At 45.4% G+C, this 17,174-nt stretch overlaps 1 protein-coding gene and 1 long non-coding RNA gene across 5 annotated transcripts in view; one reads left to right on the forward strand and one right to left on the reverse strand.

Annotated features, from left to right (window-relative positions):
- LOC116504269 lies at positions 1 to 7,279 on the forward strand. The gene is made up of 3 exons (XR_004254792.1): positions 1 to 79; positions 3,432 to 3,436; positions 6,430 to 7,279. It is a non-coding gene; the product is annotated as an uncharacterized LOC116504269 (long non-coding RNA).
- The window catches only part of LOC116504244 (zinc finger protein 420-like), a 27,813-nt gene continuing 10,712 nt past the window's right edge, over positions 74 to 17,174 (reverse strand). The window contains exons 4-5 of one of the 4 annotated variants that reach the window (XM_032211157.1): positions 10,984 to 12,767; positions 74 to 2,408 (exon numbers count right to left, since the gene is read on the reverse strand). In XM_032211157.1, coding sequence (XP_032067048.1) covers positions 996 to 2,408; positions 10,984 to 12,414 — 2,844 coding nt within the window. In that variant the 5' untranslated portion in view covers positions 12,415 to 12,767 and the 3' untranslated portion in view covers positions 74 to 995. Of the gene's footprint in view, positions 2,943 to 5,100; positions 5,500 to 10,983; positions 12,768 to 17,174 lie in introns of those variants that run through there. The other 3 variants (XM_032211156.1, XM_032211153.1, XM_032211155.1) reach the window with 3 other exon arrangements.

Raw genomic sequence — 17,174 nt, forward strand, 5'->3', positions numbered from 1 at the left:
AGTCTTTGAAGTGTCTGAAGATTTACATACATGTTAACACACTAAAAGATCCCTTTATGGAAAGTGAACATTATAAACAGTGGAGGGATTCGGAAAAATTCTGTGACTGAAGCCAGGCATGGAATATTGAAGTGTTAGTACAGCTTTATACAACTTTGGTGAGACCATACTTGGAATAGTGTGTCCAGGTTTGGTCACATAATACAAAAAGATGTTGAGACTCTAGAACCGTGATGGTGAACCTATGGTACAGGTGCCACACAGAGCTATTTGTTAGGGCACGCAAGGCGTTGGCCTGTCAGCTACAACGTCCATGCGAGCGCTGGCCAGCTGACTTCAGCTTTCATTTTTGTCCATTTTTCGCCTTCAGGAGGCTTCCCTGAAGCCTCTGGAGGAAGAAAAACAGCCCTATAGGAAACCCTGAAGTCCGTTCCTGAACTTCCAGTTTGCCCGTAGGGGTGGTTTTTCTCCCTCTGGAAACTTCTAAAGGGCAGGGGGGGGGAGGCAGCACCAAAGTGGGGGAGAGGGCGGGGGTCGCACGGACATGCGCGGAGGAAGAGTCGTGTGTGCATGCATGGGAATCACATGCATACGATTATGGGTGTGGGCACGCCCATGCACAACCCCCCTATGCCCCCCCTGCATTTGGCACGCAATGGCAAAAAGCCATCGCTGGTCAAGAAAGTGCAGAGATGAGCAACAAAATTGATGAGGGCACTGGAAACAAAAACATATTCTGGTGGCCCTCTCCTGAAATTCTGCCCGGGCATTTCTATGATATATGATGATCATCCTAAAAGTCTTTTTTGCAGAAATGTGCTATTTCTCTACCAGTGAATGTCCATTAAATTCTGCTGATGGGAAATTAGCCTTTATTAAATTTTCTTTTCCCCCTCATCTTTAATACTGAAGCACATTTGACTAACTGAATCAAGGCCAGAAATGAAAGAGTTAACTTCTCAACCATATTTTTATAGGCAGCTCAGAAATGAAATTCAAGCCTTCTCTACAGTCATCACCCTCTGCTTCACATGGATTTTCATGTGTGCAGTAAGGGAGAAATTTTGTGTGAAGCACCATTCACACTCTGGACATTTGAAAGGTTTCTGCCCAGTGTGAATCCTACAGTGGCTCACTAGATGGGACTTGTGACTGAATCTTTTCCCACAATCCAGACATTCATAGGGTTTCTCTCCAGTATGAGTCCTCTGGTGTATCACCAGGGTATAATTCCGAGTGAAACTTTTCCCACAGTCCAGACATTCATACAGTTTTTCCCCTGTGTGAATCCTTCGATGTGTAACCAGCTCAGAATTCCGAGTGAAGTTTTTCCCACATTCCAGACACTTGTATGGTTTTTCCCCTGCGTGAGTCCTCTGGTGTATCACCAGGTAAGAATTCCGATGGAAAGATTTCCCGCAATCCAGGCACTCATATGGTTTCTCCCCAGTGTGAATCCTATGGTGGTTCACCAGATGGGAATTCTGACTGAAACTTTTCCCACAATCTAGACACTTGTATGGCTTCTCCCCAGTGTGAGTCTTCTTATGTATCACCAGGTTGGAATTGCGAATGAAACCTTTGCCACAGTCTGGACACTCATATGGTTTCTCTCCTGTGTGGGTCCTCTGATGTATGACCAGATTGGAATTGCTACTGTAACTTTTCCCACAATCCGGACACTCATATGGTTTCTCCCCTGTGTGAATCTTATAATGGCTCACCACATGGGAATTCCGACTGAATCTTTTCCCACAATCCGGACACTCATATGGTTTCTCCCCTGTGTGTGTCCTTTGATGCATCACCAGTTCGGAATTGTGATTGAAAATTTTCCCACAATCCGAGCACTCATATGGTTTCTCCCCTGTGTGAATCCTATGGTGGTTCACCAGATAGGAATTCCGAATGAATCTTTTCCCACAATCCAGACACTCATATGGTTTCTCCCCTGTGTGTGTCCTCTGATGTATGACCAGATTGGAATTCTGACTGTAACTTTTCCCACAATCCGGGCACTCATACGGTTTCTCCCCGGTATGTGTCCTCTGATGTACCACCAGATAGGAATTGCTACTGTAACTTTTCCCACAATCCAGACACTCATATGGTTTCTCCCCTGTGTGAATCTTATAATGACTCACCACATGGGAATTCCGACTGAATCTTTTCCCACAATCCGGACACTCATATGGTTTCTCCCCTGTGTGTGTCCTCTGATGCATCACCAGTTCGGAATTGTGATTGAAAATTTTCCCACAATCTGAGCACTCATATGGTTTCTCCCCTGTGTGAATCCTATGGTGGCTCACCAGATGGGAATTTTGACTGATTTTTTTCCCACACTCCAGACACTCATATGGTTTCTCCCCTTTGTGGGTCCTCTGGTGTATCCTTAGGTTGGACTGCTTTCTAAAGCTTTTGCCACAGTGATGGCACTGGGCAGACTTTTCTCCAGTTTGGACCCTCTCATGCATAATCAGCTTTGATCTGAAATTTTTGCAGAAGTGTTTCCATCACTTACATTTTTGGATTCTCAAGGTCTGAAATATTTGTGATCCCTTCTTCGATGGTGCTTTTATTCAAGCTACTCTTTCTTCCTTCACATGATGAGGCTTGCATGACTGTCTGCCCTATGGGCCTATCCAAGTGACCTCTTCCATTCCGGATTTCCAGATTATTTGGGATTTGGAAATGATCCTGACCTTGACCTTTTCATGGAGTGTTTCAGTGAGTTTCACAGACTCAATTATTTCCAGCTGAAAATTCTCTTTCTGTTATTCTCTCTTTTGTCTCTCCCCTGTCTTGGGGAGGAGAAGAATTTTGTGGTTTTCCGAAGGAAGTGGGGGGAAAACTTTGATTGCTGGCCGGATTTGTTTTCCTTCTTAATGGTGCTTCTGATTCTCACTTGCTCAGGATGGTCTTCTGGACATCCTCTTCATCTAAAATATTCACATAAAGTGGCGACTTTAATTATTGTATATAAAAGGCTGCACAAGATGTGAAAACAGCAAGATTACTCTATTTTTCAGAGTATATGACGTACCTCCCCCCCCCCACTCCAAGAGTGTGAAAATCTGAGTGCGTCTTGTACACTTTTTTGGCTCTGACGCCCTGTCCCCGTACATCCCGTTTTTCACAAAAATGGATGTGCAGAGGGTTTTGGAGGCATTTTATGCCCATTTCTGCCCCCCCCCACCCACCCAGCAGCATTCTACAAGCCTCCCAAAGCTTATGCATGGCGTATGTGTCTGCAAAATTTAAAGCAGCAGTTTTGTTCATGAAATGCCTCAGTTTCCAAGAAAACAAGATTTACAGAAAAATAACAAGGAGTGAACCCTAAGATGAAGACTTTTTAAATTTCCCAACTAGCTGAAAATTGCAGGCACCAGTTTTAAATTTGCAGCACTAGGAGAATAAAAATTGGGGAGGGAAGGTGCTATATTTTTCGGAGTATAAGACGCACCGGAGTATAAGACGCAACAAGATTTTGAAGAGGCAAATTTTAAAAAAAGTTTTGGCACTCTGCAAACCTCCCAAAAATGGAAGGAATTAAAAAAAGGGCATGGATAGCCTTTGGGAGGCTTGCAGAGTGCTCCTGGGGGGTGCCCCCGCAATGAGCAAAAAATGGCCCGTTTTTTTAAAAAAATGGCCTATTTTTGTAAAGAAAACAGAGCATGCATACATAGTCTTTAGGTGGCTTATAGAGTGCTCTTGGGGTGTGGGTGTGGGGCAAAATTGAGCAAAAAAACAGCCCATTTTTTGCTCATTTCTGCCTTCCACAGCCCCCAGGAGCACTTTGCAAGCCTCCTAAAGGCTATGAACAGCCATTTTGGTGAACAGGGCAGGGTTTGGGGAGGCAAAAACCGCTGTACTCAGTGTATAAGATGCACTCAGATTTCCAGCCTCATACTCCAAAAATATGGTATATGTAGCAGCTGAATATGTTTCAGCCTAGCTGCTTCTCTGCTCTGCTTCTCCACTGTGGAGCAAACCACATAGCCCTACTTGCTCCCAGCCTGCTCCCAGCCTGCTCCCAGCCTTGATCTTTCCTCAGTTCTAGCTACTGCGTGGACTCTAGAAAGAGAACAAGGCACAAGGCCAACCACATGGCATACTCTGCCATACATCAACATTTCAGAATGCTGTAGAACGCAGCTTCCGAGATGCCCACTGTTTGCCCAGAGGCTACCGTATGAGGACAAATTATACGTTGTAAAGATTGCTTGGAGGTGGGAGATACTTCTAATGTAATCTACCAGATCCCCTGCATGGATTGGCCCTGTGACTATGTAGGACAGACAGGGAGGAAGCTGAACACCAAATTGTAAGAACACAAGCGAGTGGTCAGACGAGGAGACCCAAAATGATTGGTAGCTTCACCCTGCAATGATCAAGGGCAGAGATTAACTTTTGTCACTACTAAGGTTGTTGGTGAGCAAGCACAAAAACAGGCAGGGAAGTGATTGAAGCCTTTGAGAAAAGGGGTATTTGTCAGTCAACAGGACTGCTGATTTACCATCAGCCTATCAAGTACTTAGAAGGTAAAGGGCTGGGCAGCACAAGCAAAACGACAGCCAACTATTCAAAAACCAGCACAATCAACATCTAAAATGCCTACTTCCACACAAAATGGATTTCCAGAAGCAAAAAAAAAATGCAGAACCAGGAACACAACTCAGGTGACTCTTAGGACACAGATAAACCTCCAAGGGCTTCAAGGACCCTCTAAAAGGGTGCAAATCCTTCCATTCCCCATCATCCTGTCAGAGCTAAAGAAGCTTCTTGAATGAGAAACGAAACATCTTCAATAAGAAAAAGTCCAGTTGCCTCCTGAAAAAACACCTTTGGGACAACCATGCCCCGGATGGCTGAGAATCTCTGCAGGCTGGGAAGGAGGATTTTAAGGGGATCGGTGTAGTCGATCCATGCACGGAGCAGAAAACCTTGCAAGCAAAAACCGGGAACTCCGAAGGGGAGAGGGCGCAGCTGGCAAAAGCACCCCTCTTTGCTCCCTCCCCTGGGGATCCCCTCTTCTCCTCCACCTGAGCCCCCCCTCCCTCGGGGTCCACCTGCCCTCTTGCCAGCGTCTTTGCTCACCTGGCGACCCTCCCCGCGAGGGGATCTCCGCAGTCCTGGCGTAGCAAACGGCGGGAGACGGGGGTGGGTGGGGGAAGAGGCGGGAAGGGACAGGAAACTAGGATCCCAACTCCCCCCTTTGCCCCTTTTGCTGCCTCCTCTCTAGGCGCAAAGAAAAAAAACTCTCTGCGTTTAACCCCTTCGCTGAAGGCCGGGCGGGGAGCGGGCGGGACCGAGCAATCCCAAAATCTCCAGCCCGGGTGAAGGCAGGATCGCCCGCGTCACCCAGAGGGAAAAGCCGAAGGCTCAAAGCAAGCACCGAGACGGAAAGGGAAAGTTGCATCTACTTATCTGCATCTACAGGGGGAAATTAGGAATTCAAAACTATTGAATATAGAATGGGAGAAGGATAGAATAGGAATTAGATTAGGAATTGGGAATAGAATGGAATAGGAATTAGAAGGGCAATGAAGAGAAATAGGAATAGAAATAGAGAACTATAAATGAAATAAATAGAGTAGATAGGAATAAGAATAGAATGGAATAGGAATTAGAATAGGAACGAATAGAAATAAGAATAGAACTAGAGAACTAGAAATGAAATCAATAGAATAGAAGAATAGTGTAGAATCGAATAGGAATTACAATAGAATAGGAATGAATAGAAATAGGAATAGAAATAGAAAACTAGAAATGAAATGAATAGAATAGAAAAGCTGAGACTGTCCCACAAATGTGATAGGACTACAACACCCATCACCTCTTGGCCCTGCCATTGCTGACTGGAATGCTGGGATTCATTCAATATCTAGACTATACAGTATATCAGGAAGAGTCTGGGAGCAGCTTTTCTGTCTTACAAAGGAGGAAGTGACTGTCCATATACACTAAAAGAAAATGATAAACTTTCCAAAGAAACATTTCATGTGGTTGTAAGAGATATGCACTTGCACACATAATGCCACCATAATTGTTTGACACATTTTTCTTAAAGTAATAAAATGTTTAATGTAGTAAAATGTATGCAAGAGAAGCAAAAAATGGTCAGAAAAACAGAAAAGGAATTGGGAAAAGAAAAAAACCATATAATTTTGCTTTCTGCCCTTCTATCAAATAATTGTCATCACACATTCCTATTTGGGAACCAGAATAAAACATTTCCTGAAAACAGATCCTGGCTTGAAGTTCATTCCTGAGAGAATTCCAGACCGGCATTTCCCTTCCGCTCACTCAAAATAACATCATCTTATTTGCAAGAGTGGAGGCAGTTAGTCTTTGAAGTGTCTGAAGATTTACATACATGTTAACACACTAAAAGATCCCTTTATGGAAAGTGAAAATTATAAACAGCGGAGGGATTCAGAACAATTCTGTGACTGAGGCCAGACATGGAATACTGAAGTGTTAGTACCGCTTGATACTGCTTTGGTGAGCCCATACTTGGAATAGTGTGTCCAGGTTTGCTCACATAATACAAAAAGATGTTGAGACTCTAGAACCGTGATGGTGAACCTATAGTACACGTGCCACACGGAGCTATTTGTTAGGGCACGCAAGGCGTTGGCCTGTCAGCTCCAGCGCGCCTGCGAGCGCTGGCAAGCTGACTTCAGCTTTCATTTTTGTCCATTTTTCGCCTTCAGGAGGCTTCCCTGAAGCCTCTGGAGGAAGAAAAACAGCCCTATAGGAAACCCTGAAGTCCGTTCCTGAACTTCCAGTTTGCCCGTAGGGGTGGTTTTGCTCCCTCTGGAAACTGCGCCAAAGTGGGGGAGAGGGCGGGGGTCGCACGCACATGTGTGGAGGGAGAGTCGTGCGTGCATGCAAGGGAGTCACACGCATACGATTATGGGTGTGGGCTCGCCCATGCACAACCCCCCTATGCCCCCCCTGCGTTTGGCACGCAATGGCAAAAAGGTAAGCCATCGCTGGTCAAGAAAGAGTGCAGAGATGAGCAACAAAATTGATGAGGGCACTGGAAACGAAAACATATTCTGGTGGCCCTCCCCTGAAATTCTGCCTGGGCATTTCTATGATATATGATGATCATCCTAAAAGTCTTTTTTGCAGAAATGTGCTATTTCTCTACCAGTGAATGTCCATTAATTTCTGCTGATAGTGAGCTATGGGAAATTAGTCTTTATTAAATTTTCTTTTCTCCCTCATCTCACAACCATGCAAAGGTGGGTTTTGTGCTACAAGGACCTTTCTTTCTTTATTTCCCTCTCTGCGGTTCCGATTGCAGTTGCTTCGGATTAAAGCACCGTTTCTCATTCCTTGCAAAACTGGGGCAGGGCTGCCTCTCCTTGCAGCACCCTCGGTTGCAAAATGTTCCCCTGATTTGGTTTGTAAGTTCGCAGCAATGCGATCCAGCAAATAGGAAAGTTTTAATACGATTTTCTGACTTTATTTGGTCTCTGCTGTCCCCCCCCCAAGGAGAGAGTGGGAAGAAGAGGAAGGAGGGAGGGGGGAAGGAAAAGAAGAAGGGAGGGGGGGAGAAGATGGAAGGAGAAAAGATGGAAGGAAGGAGAAAGAATAGAAGGAGGAAGGAAAAGGAGGAAGATGGAAGAAAGGAAGAAAAAGGGAGGGAGAAAAGAGGGAAGGAGAGGAAGAAAAGGGGAAGAGAGGGAAAGAGCAGAAAGACAAAGAGGATGGAGTTGATAGGCAAGTGGAAGGAGGAAGGAAGAAAAAGGGAGGGAGAGAGGAAAGAAGAAAAGATGGAACTAGAAGAGAAAGAAGGGGGGAGGGAGGAAAGGGGAAGACAGGGAAAGAGCAGAAAGACAGAGAAGGTGAAGGTAGATAGGCAGAAGGAAGGAAGAAGGAAGAAATAGAAAGGAGGGAAGGTGAAAGGATGGAAGGAGGAAGGAACAGAAGCGAAGAGGAAGAGAGAAATGGAAAGAGCAGAAAGACAGAGAAGGTAGATAGGCAAAAGAAAGGAAGCTGAAAGAATGGAAGGAGGAAGGAAGAGAAAAGGAGGAAGGGAGTGAGTGAGGAGAAAAGAGGATGGAAGGAGAAAGGAAGGAAGAGAGGGAAAGAGCAGAAGACAGATAAGGTGAAGGTAGATAAGCAAGAGGAATGAAGGAAGTGAGGTATTTCGAGGAGGGGGAAACATTTAGTGACCAAAGTTACAATGGCATTGAAAAAAGTGACTGATGACCATTTTTCACACTTAGCGACCGTTGCGAACATTTTTCACACTTAGCGACCGTTGCAACCATTTGTCACACTTAGCGACCATTGCAGCATCCTCATGGTCACGTGATCAAAATTTTGTTTGGCAACAGATTCGTATTTATGATGATTTCAGTATCCTGGGGTGACCTTTTGACAAAATATAAAATTTTTAATCAAGCCTCCCCACCCCCACCCCCGTCAATGGCGAACCTCTTTACCAATCTGGTCACCTTATACTAGACATACTCAATTCCAGAAACCGTGTTCTTCATGTTTTAGCCTCCAGCCCCCTAATCATCTTTGATGCTCTTCTCTGCACTCTTTCTAGAGTCTCAACATATTTTTTACATCTCGGCAACCAAAACTGGATGCAGTATTCCAAGTGCGGCCTTACCAAGGCTCACTGGAGAAGCACATGCTCTTTTGTTTCTGGGGGTTGAAAGGGAAGGGGACATTGTATTATAGCTTGAAATGTGTTACTGAAATTTCATTTTCATTTTAATTTATTTGTATGCCGCCCTTTTCCCTGAGGGGACTCAGGGCGGCACACAACTCAAGGGAGGGGAAATACAAACAAGTAACAAAAAACATAAAAACCCATACATTAAAAGCACAACAGTCATACCATTCGAGTGGGGCAACGAGTCTTTAGCCCCAGGCCTGTCGGAACAGCCAGCTTTTAAGGGCTATGCGGAAGGCCTGGAGGGTGGAGAAATGAACGAACCTTGAATTCTTTGGTAAACTCAGCATCTTAGCATTGCTATCATCCCTCCCGCCTTCAAACGATAACAAGAGGCACCTCCACACAAAAAACATCACAGCAGGAGTTGCTAATAAATTTGAACATCCTGTGCTCAAAAGCCACAACCCCTTTTTCTCTAGAATATTATAACAGCTTTTCCATGTCATATTCAACCACCTTTACATAGGAAAATTTTGTGCTCTTATCACTAGTCCAAACCGCCCTCATATGTTCTCCGTTCTGTGCGTCACTGTGCTGTGTTTCTGAAGTCACTGTTCTCCTTGCACTCAATCTTTGTGCATGTTAGGAAAAGATGGAACTCTGGAATCCTCTTTATCTCTCCTCTCCCATCCCCTCATATTTGAGGAGCCACCATCATCACTAAGTGCTCCTATCTTTTTCCTTTGGAGGGAAAACTAATCAAGCAGAGAACCAGAACTTAGGACTGGGGAGAAGTTTCCTGACACTTGGAGCAATTAACCAGGGGAATCACTTGACTTCAGAAGTTCTGGGTGCTCCATCCATGGAGCTTTTTAAGAAGAGACTGGACAGTAACTTATCTGGAATGGTATAGGGCAGGGGTCCTCAAAATTTTAAAGAGGGGGCCAATTCACGGTTCCTCAGACTGGGGGGCCAGCTGGGAGGACATGTGGCTGGGTGGGAATTGCTAGGTGGTCATCTGGGTGGGCGTGGCCAGGTGGTCATGTGGCTGGGTGGGCGTGGCCAATTTAGCAGTCCATTTTGCCTTTGTCCTTGCTGTACTTGCCCTTCCCCTATTCATCCACCAGCCTTGGATCATATGGTTATAAAAAGCATTCTGAAAAGCTGTTTTTAAAGCATTTTTAAAAACTTTTAAAGCACTACTTTACAAGTTGACAGCTGCTTTTCAAACCAGCAGCAGCCCCTCCCCTACTCACCCAGTCTTGGATCACGTGGCTCAGGAGTGGCTTCCTGCCAGTTCTAACCTCTTCTATTGAAGAGGTTCCAGAAATCTACAGTGCCGTTTAGAACCGGTTCCAGCTCCCTCCCCCCCCCACGCCCGTCCGCACATCATCAAGTTGAAGAGCCAGAGGAGGAATTCTGGGAGTTGAAGTCCACATGTCTTAAAAGTCCACATGTCTTAAAGCTGTGAAGTTTGAACATCCCTGGGTTTTTTTTTTCTAAAGGGTTAGGGGTGCAAGGGTCTTGTAACTTGACAGCTTTAAGACTTGCGTGCTTCAAATGCAAGAGTTCCTGAGCCAACATGTTGGTTGCTAAGCAAGAGCATTGTTAAGTGAGTTTCACCACATTTTACAAGTTGGCCACGGCAACCCAGTTTTATGACTTCCAAGCCACTCTCACTCAGTGACATGACCGGCAAGCCACTCGCACTCAGCTATATGGCCAGCAAGCCACTGCCATCCGGTCACATGGCTGGCAAGCCACTCCTACAAAGCAGGCCATACCTGCAGAAGAGGTTCTAAAAAAATTTGAAACCCACCACTGACATGGCTGCGCTGGCGAGATCACCCCTCAGCCAGCTGGCCCTCCCCTCCACATTTTTTTAAAAAGACCTTCTGGCTGAAGAATTATTGGGCTCAAAGGGAGAAAGACACATAGGTAGAAGGCTGAAACACTGCCTGGGCATTTCTATGATGATCAGTATGCAAAAAAACTATCCTAAAAGTCTTTTTTGCAGAATTGGGCTATTTCTCTACCAGTGAAGTTCCATTAATTTCTTCTGATAGTGAGCTATGGGAAATTAGCCTTTATTAAATTTTCTTTTCTCCCTCATCTCTAATACTGAAGCACATTTGAACAAGGCCAGAAATGAAAGAGTTAACTTCTCAGCCATATTTTTATAGGCAGCTCAGAAATGAAATTCAAGCCTTCCCTACAGTCATCACCTTCTGCGTCACATGGATTTTCTTGTGTGCAGTAAGGGAGGAATTTTGTGTGAAGCACCGTCCACACTCTGGACATTTGAAAGGTTTCTCCCCAATGTGTAAACTTACATGATTGATAAGTTTAGACCTAGCACTAAAACTTTTCCCACAATCCGGACACTCATATGGTTTTTCCCCAGTGTGAATCCTCTGGTGGCTAACCAGATAGGAATTTCGACTGAATTTTTTCCCACAATCCAGACACTCATATGGTTTTTCCCCTGTGTGTGTCCTCTGATGTAGTACCAGATAGGAATTGTGGCTGAAACTTTTCCCACAATCCGGGCATTCATATGGTTTCTCTCCTGTGTGAGTACTCTGGTGTTTCATCAAGCTGGAATCATGACTGAAACTTTTCCCACAATCCGGGCATTCATATGGTTTCTCCCCCGTGTGAGTCCTCCGGTGTCCCACCAGGTGAGAAGTCCGACGGAAACATTTCCCGCAATCCAGGCACTCATACGGTTTCTCTCCTGTGTGAATCCTTTGATGTATAACCAGCTCAGAATTCCAAGTGAAGTTTTTCCCGCAATCCGGGCACTCATATTTCTCCCGAGTGTGAGTCCGCTGGTGGCTCACCAGATTGGAATTCCTACTGAACCTTTTCCCACAATGCAGACACTCATATGGTTTCTCCCCAGTGTGAGTCCTCTGATGTACCACCAGGTCAGAATTCGAACAGAATTTTTCCCCACAATTAGGACATTCATATGGTTTCTCCCCAGTGTGAGTCCTCTGATGTACCACCAGGTCAGAATTCGAACAGAATTTTTCCCCACAATTAGGACATTCATATGGTTTCTCTCCTGTGTGTGTCCTCTGATGTACCACCAGATCAGAATTGTGACTGAAACTTTTCCCACAATCCAGGCACTCATATGGTTTCTCTCCTGTGTGTGTCCTCTGATGTACCACCAGATCGGAATTGTGACTGAAACTTTTCCCACAATCCGGGCACTCATATGGTTTCTCTCCTGTGTGTGTCCTCTGATGTACCACCAGATCGGAATTGTGACTGAAACTTTTCCCACAATCCGGGCACTCATACGGTTTCTCCCCTGTGTGAATCCTATGGTGCCTCACCAGATGGTAACTTTGACGGAATTTTTCCCCACAGTGCAGACATTCATATGGTTTCTCTCCTGTATGAGTCCTCTGGTGTATCACCAGATAGTAATTTTGACTGAAACTTTTCCCACAATCTGGGCACTCATACGGTTTCTCCCCAGTGTGAATCCTATGGTGGCTCAACAGATGAGAATTTTGACTGAATCTTTTCCCACAATCCAGACACTCATATGGTTTCTCTCCTGTATGAGTCCTCTGGTGTATCACCAGATGAGAATTGCTACGGTAACTTTTCGCACAATACACACACTCATATGATTTCTCCTCTGTGTGGGTCCTCTGGTGTATCCTTAGGGTGGCCTGCTTTCTGAAGCTTTTGCCACAGTGATGGCACTGGGCATACTTTTCTCCAGTTTGGATCATCTCATGCATAATCAGCTTTGATCTAAAATTTTTGCAGGGGTGTTTCCATCACTTACATTTTTGGATTCTCAAGGTCCGAAATATTTGTGATCCCTTCTTCGATGGTGCTTTTATTCAAGCTACTCTTTCTTCCTTCACATGATGAGGCTTGTATGACTGTCTGCCCTATGGGCCTGTCCAAGTGACCTCTTCCATTCCGGATTTCCAGATTATTTGGGATTTGGAAATGATCCTGATCTTGACTTTTTCATGGAGTGTTTCAGAGAGTTTCACAGACTCAATTATTTCCAGCTGAAAATTCCTTTTTAATGGTGCTTCTGATTCTCCCTTGCTCAGGATGGTCTTCTGGACATCCCCTTCATCTAAAAGATTCACATAAAGTGGTGACTTTAATTATTGTATATAAAAGGCTGCACAAGATGTGAAAACAGCAAGAATACTCTATTTTTCAGAGTATATGATGTACCTCCCCCCCCCCAAGAGTGTGAAAATCTGAGTGCGTCTTATACACTTTTTTGGCTCTGACACCCTGTCCCCATAAATCCCGTTTTTCACAAAAATGGATGTGCAGAGGGTTTTGGAGGCATTTTTTGCCCATTCATGCCCCCCCCCCAGCACTCTACAAGCCTCCCTAAGCTTATGCATGCCCTATATGTCTGCAAAATTTAAAGCAGCAGTTTTCTTCATGAAATGCCTCAGTTTCCAAGAAAACAAGATGTACAAAAAAATAACAAGGACTGAACCGTAAGATGAAGACTTTTTAAATTTCCCAACCAGCTGAAAATTTCAGGCATCAATTTTAAAATTGCAGCACTAGGAGAATAAAAATTGGGGAGGGAAGGTGCTGTATTTTTCTGAGTATAAGACGCACCAATATTTTGAAGAGGGAAATTAAAAAAAAAGACTTTGCACTTTGCAAACCTCCCAAAAACTGTCCTGTTTCCCCCCCCCCCCAAAAAGGGCATTGATAGCCTTTAGGAGGCTTGCAGAGTGCTCCTGGGGCCGGCGGAGTGGGGTGGGGGTGGGGGCAAAAAAAATGACCCATTTTTTACTCATTTCTGCCTTCCCCAGCCCCCAGGAGCCTCCTAAAGGCTATGCACAGCAATTTTGGTGAAGGCAGCAGGATTTTGGGAGGCAAAAAAAATGCTGTATTCAGTGTATAAGATGCATCAAGATTTTCTGTCTCTTTTTTTTTAAATAACATTTTTTGTTTCTTATTCTCCATATATACAGGTGAAACTCGAAAAATTAGAATATCGTGCAAAAGTTCATTTATTTCAGTAATGCAATTTAAAAGGTGAAACTAACATATGAGATAAGACTCATTACATGCAAAGCAAGAGAGTTCAAGTTGTGATTTGTCATAATTGTGATGATTATGGTGTACAGCTCATGAAAACCCCAAATCCACCATCTCAGAAAATTAGAATATTACATGCAATCAATAAAACAAGGATTGTACATAGAACGATATTGGACCCCTGAAAAGTATAAGCAAGCATATGTACTCAGTACTTGGTTTGGGCCCCTTTTGCAGCAATTACTGCCTCAATGCGGCGTGGCATGGAAGCTATCAGCCTGTGGCACTGCTGAGGTATTGTGGAAGACCAGGATGCTTCAATAGCGGCCTTCAGCTCTTCCACACTGTTCGGTCTCATGTCTCTCATCTTTCTTTTGGCAATGCCCCATAGATTCTCTATGGGGTTCAGGTCAGACGAGTTTGCTGGCCAATCAAGCACAGTAATCCCACAGTCATTGAACCAGGTTTTGGTGCTTTTGGCAATGTGGGCAGCAGGAAAATTAAGTCAGCATCCCCATAAAGTTCATCTGCAGAAGGAACCAAGAAGTGCTCCAAAATCAGTGGTCCAAAGTCCTCTTTTCTGATGAGAGCAACTTTTGCATTATACGTTGTAAAGATTGCTTGGAGGTGGGAGATACTGCTAATGTAATCTACCAGATCCCCTGCATGGATTGCCCCTGTGACTATGTAGGACAGACAGGGAGGAAGCTGAACACCAAATTGTAAGAACACAAGCGAGTGGTCAGATGAGGAGACCTGAACTGATTGGTAGCTTCACCCTGCAATGATCAAGGGCAGAGATTCACTTTTGTCACTACTAAGGTTGTTGGGTGAGCAGGCACAAAAACAGCCAGGGAAGTGATTGAAGCCTTTGAGAAAAGGGTCCTTTGTCAGTCAACAGGACTGCTGATTTACCATCAGTCTATCAAGTACTTAGAAGGTAAAGGGCTGGGCAGCACAAGCAAAACGACAGCCAACTACTCAAAAACCAGCACAATCAGCATCTAAAATGCCTACTTCCACACCAAATGGATTTCCAGAAGCAAAAAAAATGCAGAACCAGGAACACAACTCAGGTGACTCTTAGGACGCAGATAAACCTCCAAGGGCTTCAAGGACCCTCTAAAAGGGTGCAAATGATCTGCTGTCTGCAAGAAACATAAATCCTTCCATTCCCCATCATCCTGTCAGAGCTAAAGAAACTTCTTGAATGGGAAACAAAATGTCATCAATAAGGAAAAAAAAAAACCAAGAAAGTTCGGTTGACTCCTGAAAAAACCACCTTTGTTACAACCATGCCCTGGATGGCTGAGAATCTCTGCAGGCTGGGAGGGAGGATTTTAGATAGATGATAGATATAGATAGATAGATAGATGATAGATAGATAGATAGATAGATAGATAGATAGATAGATAGATAGATAGATAGATAGCAATAGCAGTTAGACTTATATACCGCTTCATAGGGCTTTCAGCCCTCTCTAAGCGGTTTACAGAATCAGCATATTGCCCCTAACAACAATCCAGGTCCTCATTTTACCCACCTCGGAAGGATGGAAGGCTGAGTCAACCCTGAGCCAGTGAGATTTGAACAGCCGAACTGCAGTCAGCTGAAATAGCCTGCAGTGCTGCATTTAACCACTGCGCCACCTCGGCTCTCAGGAAGGTGAACACCAAATGGAGATAGATAGATAGATGATAGATTAGATTAGATTGATAGATTAGATAGATAGATGGATAGATGGATAGATGGATAGATGGATAGATAGATAGATAGATAGATAGATAGATAGATAGATAGATAGATAGATAGATAGATAGATGATAGATAGATAGATAGATAGATAGATAGATAGATAGATAGATAGATAGATAGATAGATAGATACTTTATTTGTATGCCGCCCTTTTCCCTGAGGGGACTCAGGGCGGCTCACAATTCAGGGGGAGGGAGGACAAACAAGTTACAAACACGAAAACAATACATCATTAAAAGAGCACAACAGTCATACTATTCAAGTCGGGTTGAAATCTTTAGCCCCAGGCCTGTCGGGACAGCCAGGACTTAAGGGCTACGCGGAAGGTCTGGAGGGTGGTGAGGGTACGAATCTCCACGGGGAGTTCGTTCCAGAGGGTCGGAGCAGCTACCGAGAAGGCTCTCCTCCGGGTAGTTGCCAGCCGACATTGGCCGGCTGATGGAATTCGGAGGAGGCCTAATCTATGGGATCTTATTGGCCTAGTGGAGGTAATTGGCAGTAGGCGGTCTCTCAAGTACCCAGATCCAATACCATGCAGGGCTTTGTAGGTGACAAGTAGCACCTTGAAGCGCATCAACAGGCAGCCAGTGCAGTTCGCGGAGGATAGGTGTTACGTGGGTGAAACGAGGTGCACCCATGATCGCTCGCGCGGCTGCATTCTGTACCAGCTGAAGTCGCCGAATACTCTTCAAGGGCAGCCCCATGTAGAGCACATTGCAGTATTCCAGCCTAGAGGTCACAAGGGCACGAGTGACTGTTGTGAGAGCCTCCCGGTTCAGGTAGGGACGCAACTGGTGCACCAGGCGAACCTGGGCAAATGCCCCCCTGGTCACAGCTGACAAATGGTGTTCAAAGGTCAGTTGTGGATCCAGGAGGACTCCCAAGTTTCGGACCCTATCTGAGGGGCGTAGTATTTGACCCCCCAGCCTGAGAGATGGAACACTTGGCCAATTAGTGGGAGGGAAGCACAACAGTCACTCGGTTTTATCTGGATTGAGTACAAGCTTGTTAACCCCCATCCAGTATCTAACAGCTTCAAGGCCCTGGCTCATCACATCCATCGCTTCATTGAGTTGGCACGGGGCGGATACAACTGTGTATCGTCCGCATACTGGTGGTATTTTATCCCGTGCCGTCGAATGATCCCGCCCAGCGGTTTCATGTAGATATTAAAAAGAAGGGGGGACAGGACCGAACCCTGCGGCACCCCATATGTTAGGGGCCTGGGGGTCAATCTCTGCCCTCTGACTAACACCGACTGTGACCTGTCCGAGAGGTAAGAGGAGAACCACCGCAAAACAGTGCCTCCCATCCCCCACCTCCCGCAGTCATCGCAGAAGGATACCATGGTCGATGGTATCGAAAGCCGCAGAGAGGTCAAGGAGTACCAGGATGGAGGCGTGGCCTCCATCCCTGGCTCTCCAGAGATCATCGGTCAATGCGACCAAAGCGGTTTCTGTGCTGTAGCCAGGCCTGAAGCCTGACTGGAATGGATCAAGATAACTGGGGATCGGTGGAGCCGATCAATGCACGGAGCAGAAAACCTTGCAAGCAAAAACGGGAGACTCCGAAGGGGAGAGGGCGCAGCTGGCAAAAGCCCCCCCTCTTTGCTCCCTTCCCCAAGGAATCCCCCCTCCCCTTCCCTCACCTGGGGATTCCCCCTTCTCCTTCACCTGAGCCCCCCTTCCCTCCCTCGGGGTCCAGCTGCCCTCTT

The sequence above is a fragment of the Thamnophis elegans genome, chromosome 2, assembly GCF_009769535.1.
Source record: "Thamnophis elegans isolate rThaEle1 chromosome 2, rThaEle1.pri, whole genome shotgun sequence".
Taxonomy (NCBI): domain Eukaryota; kingdom Metazoa; phylum Chordata; class Lepidosauria; order Squamata; family Colubridae; genus Thamnophis; species Thamnophis elegans.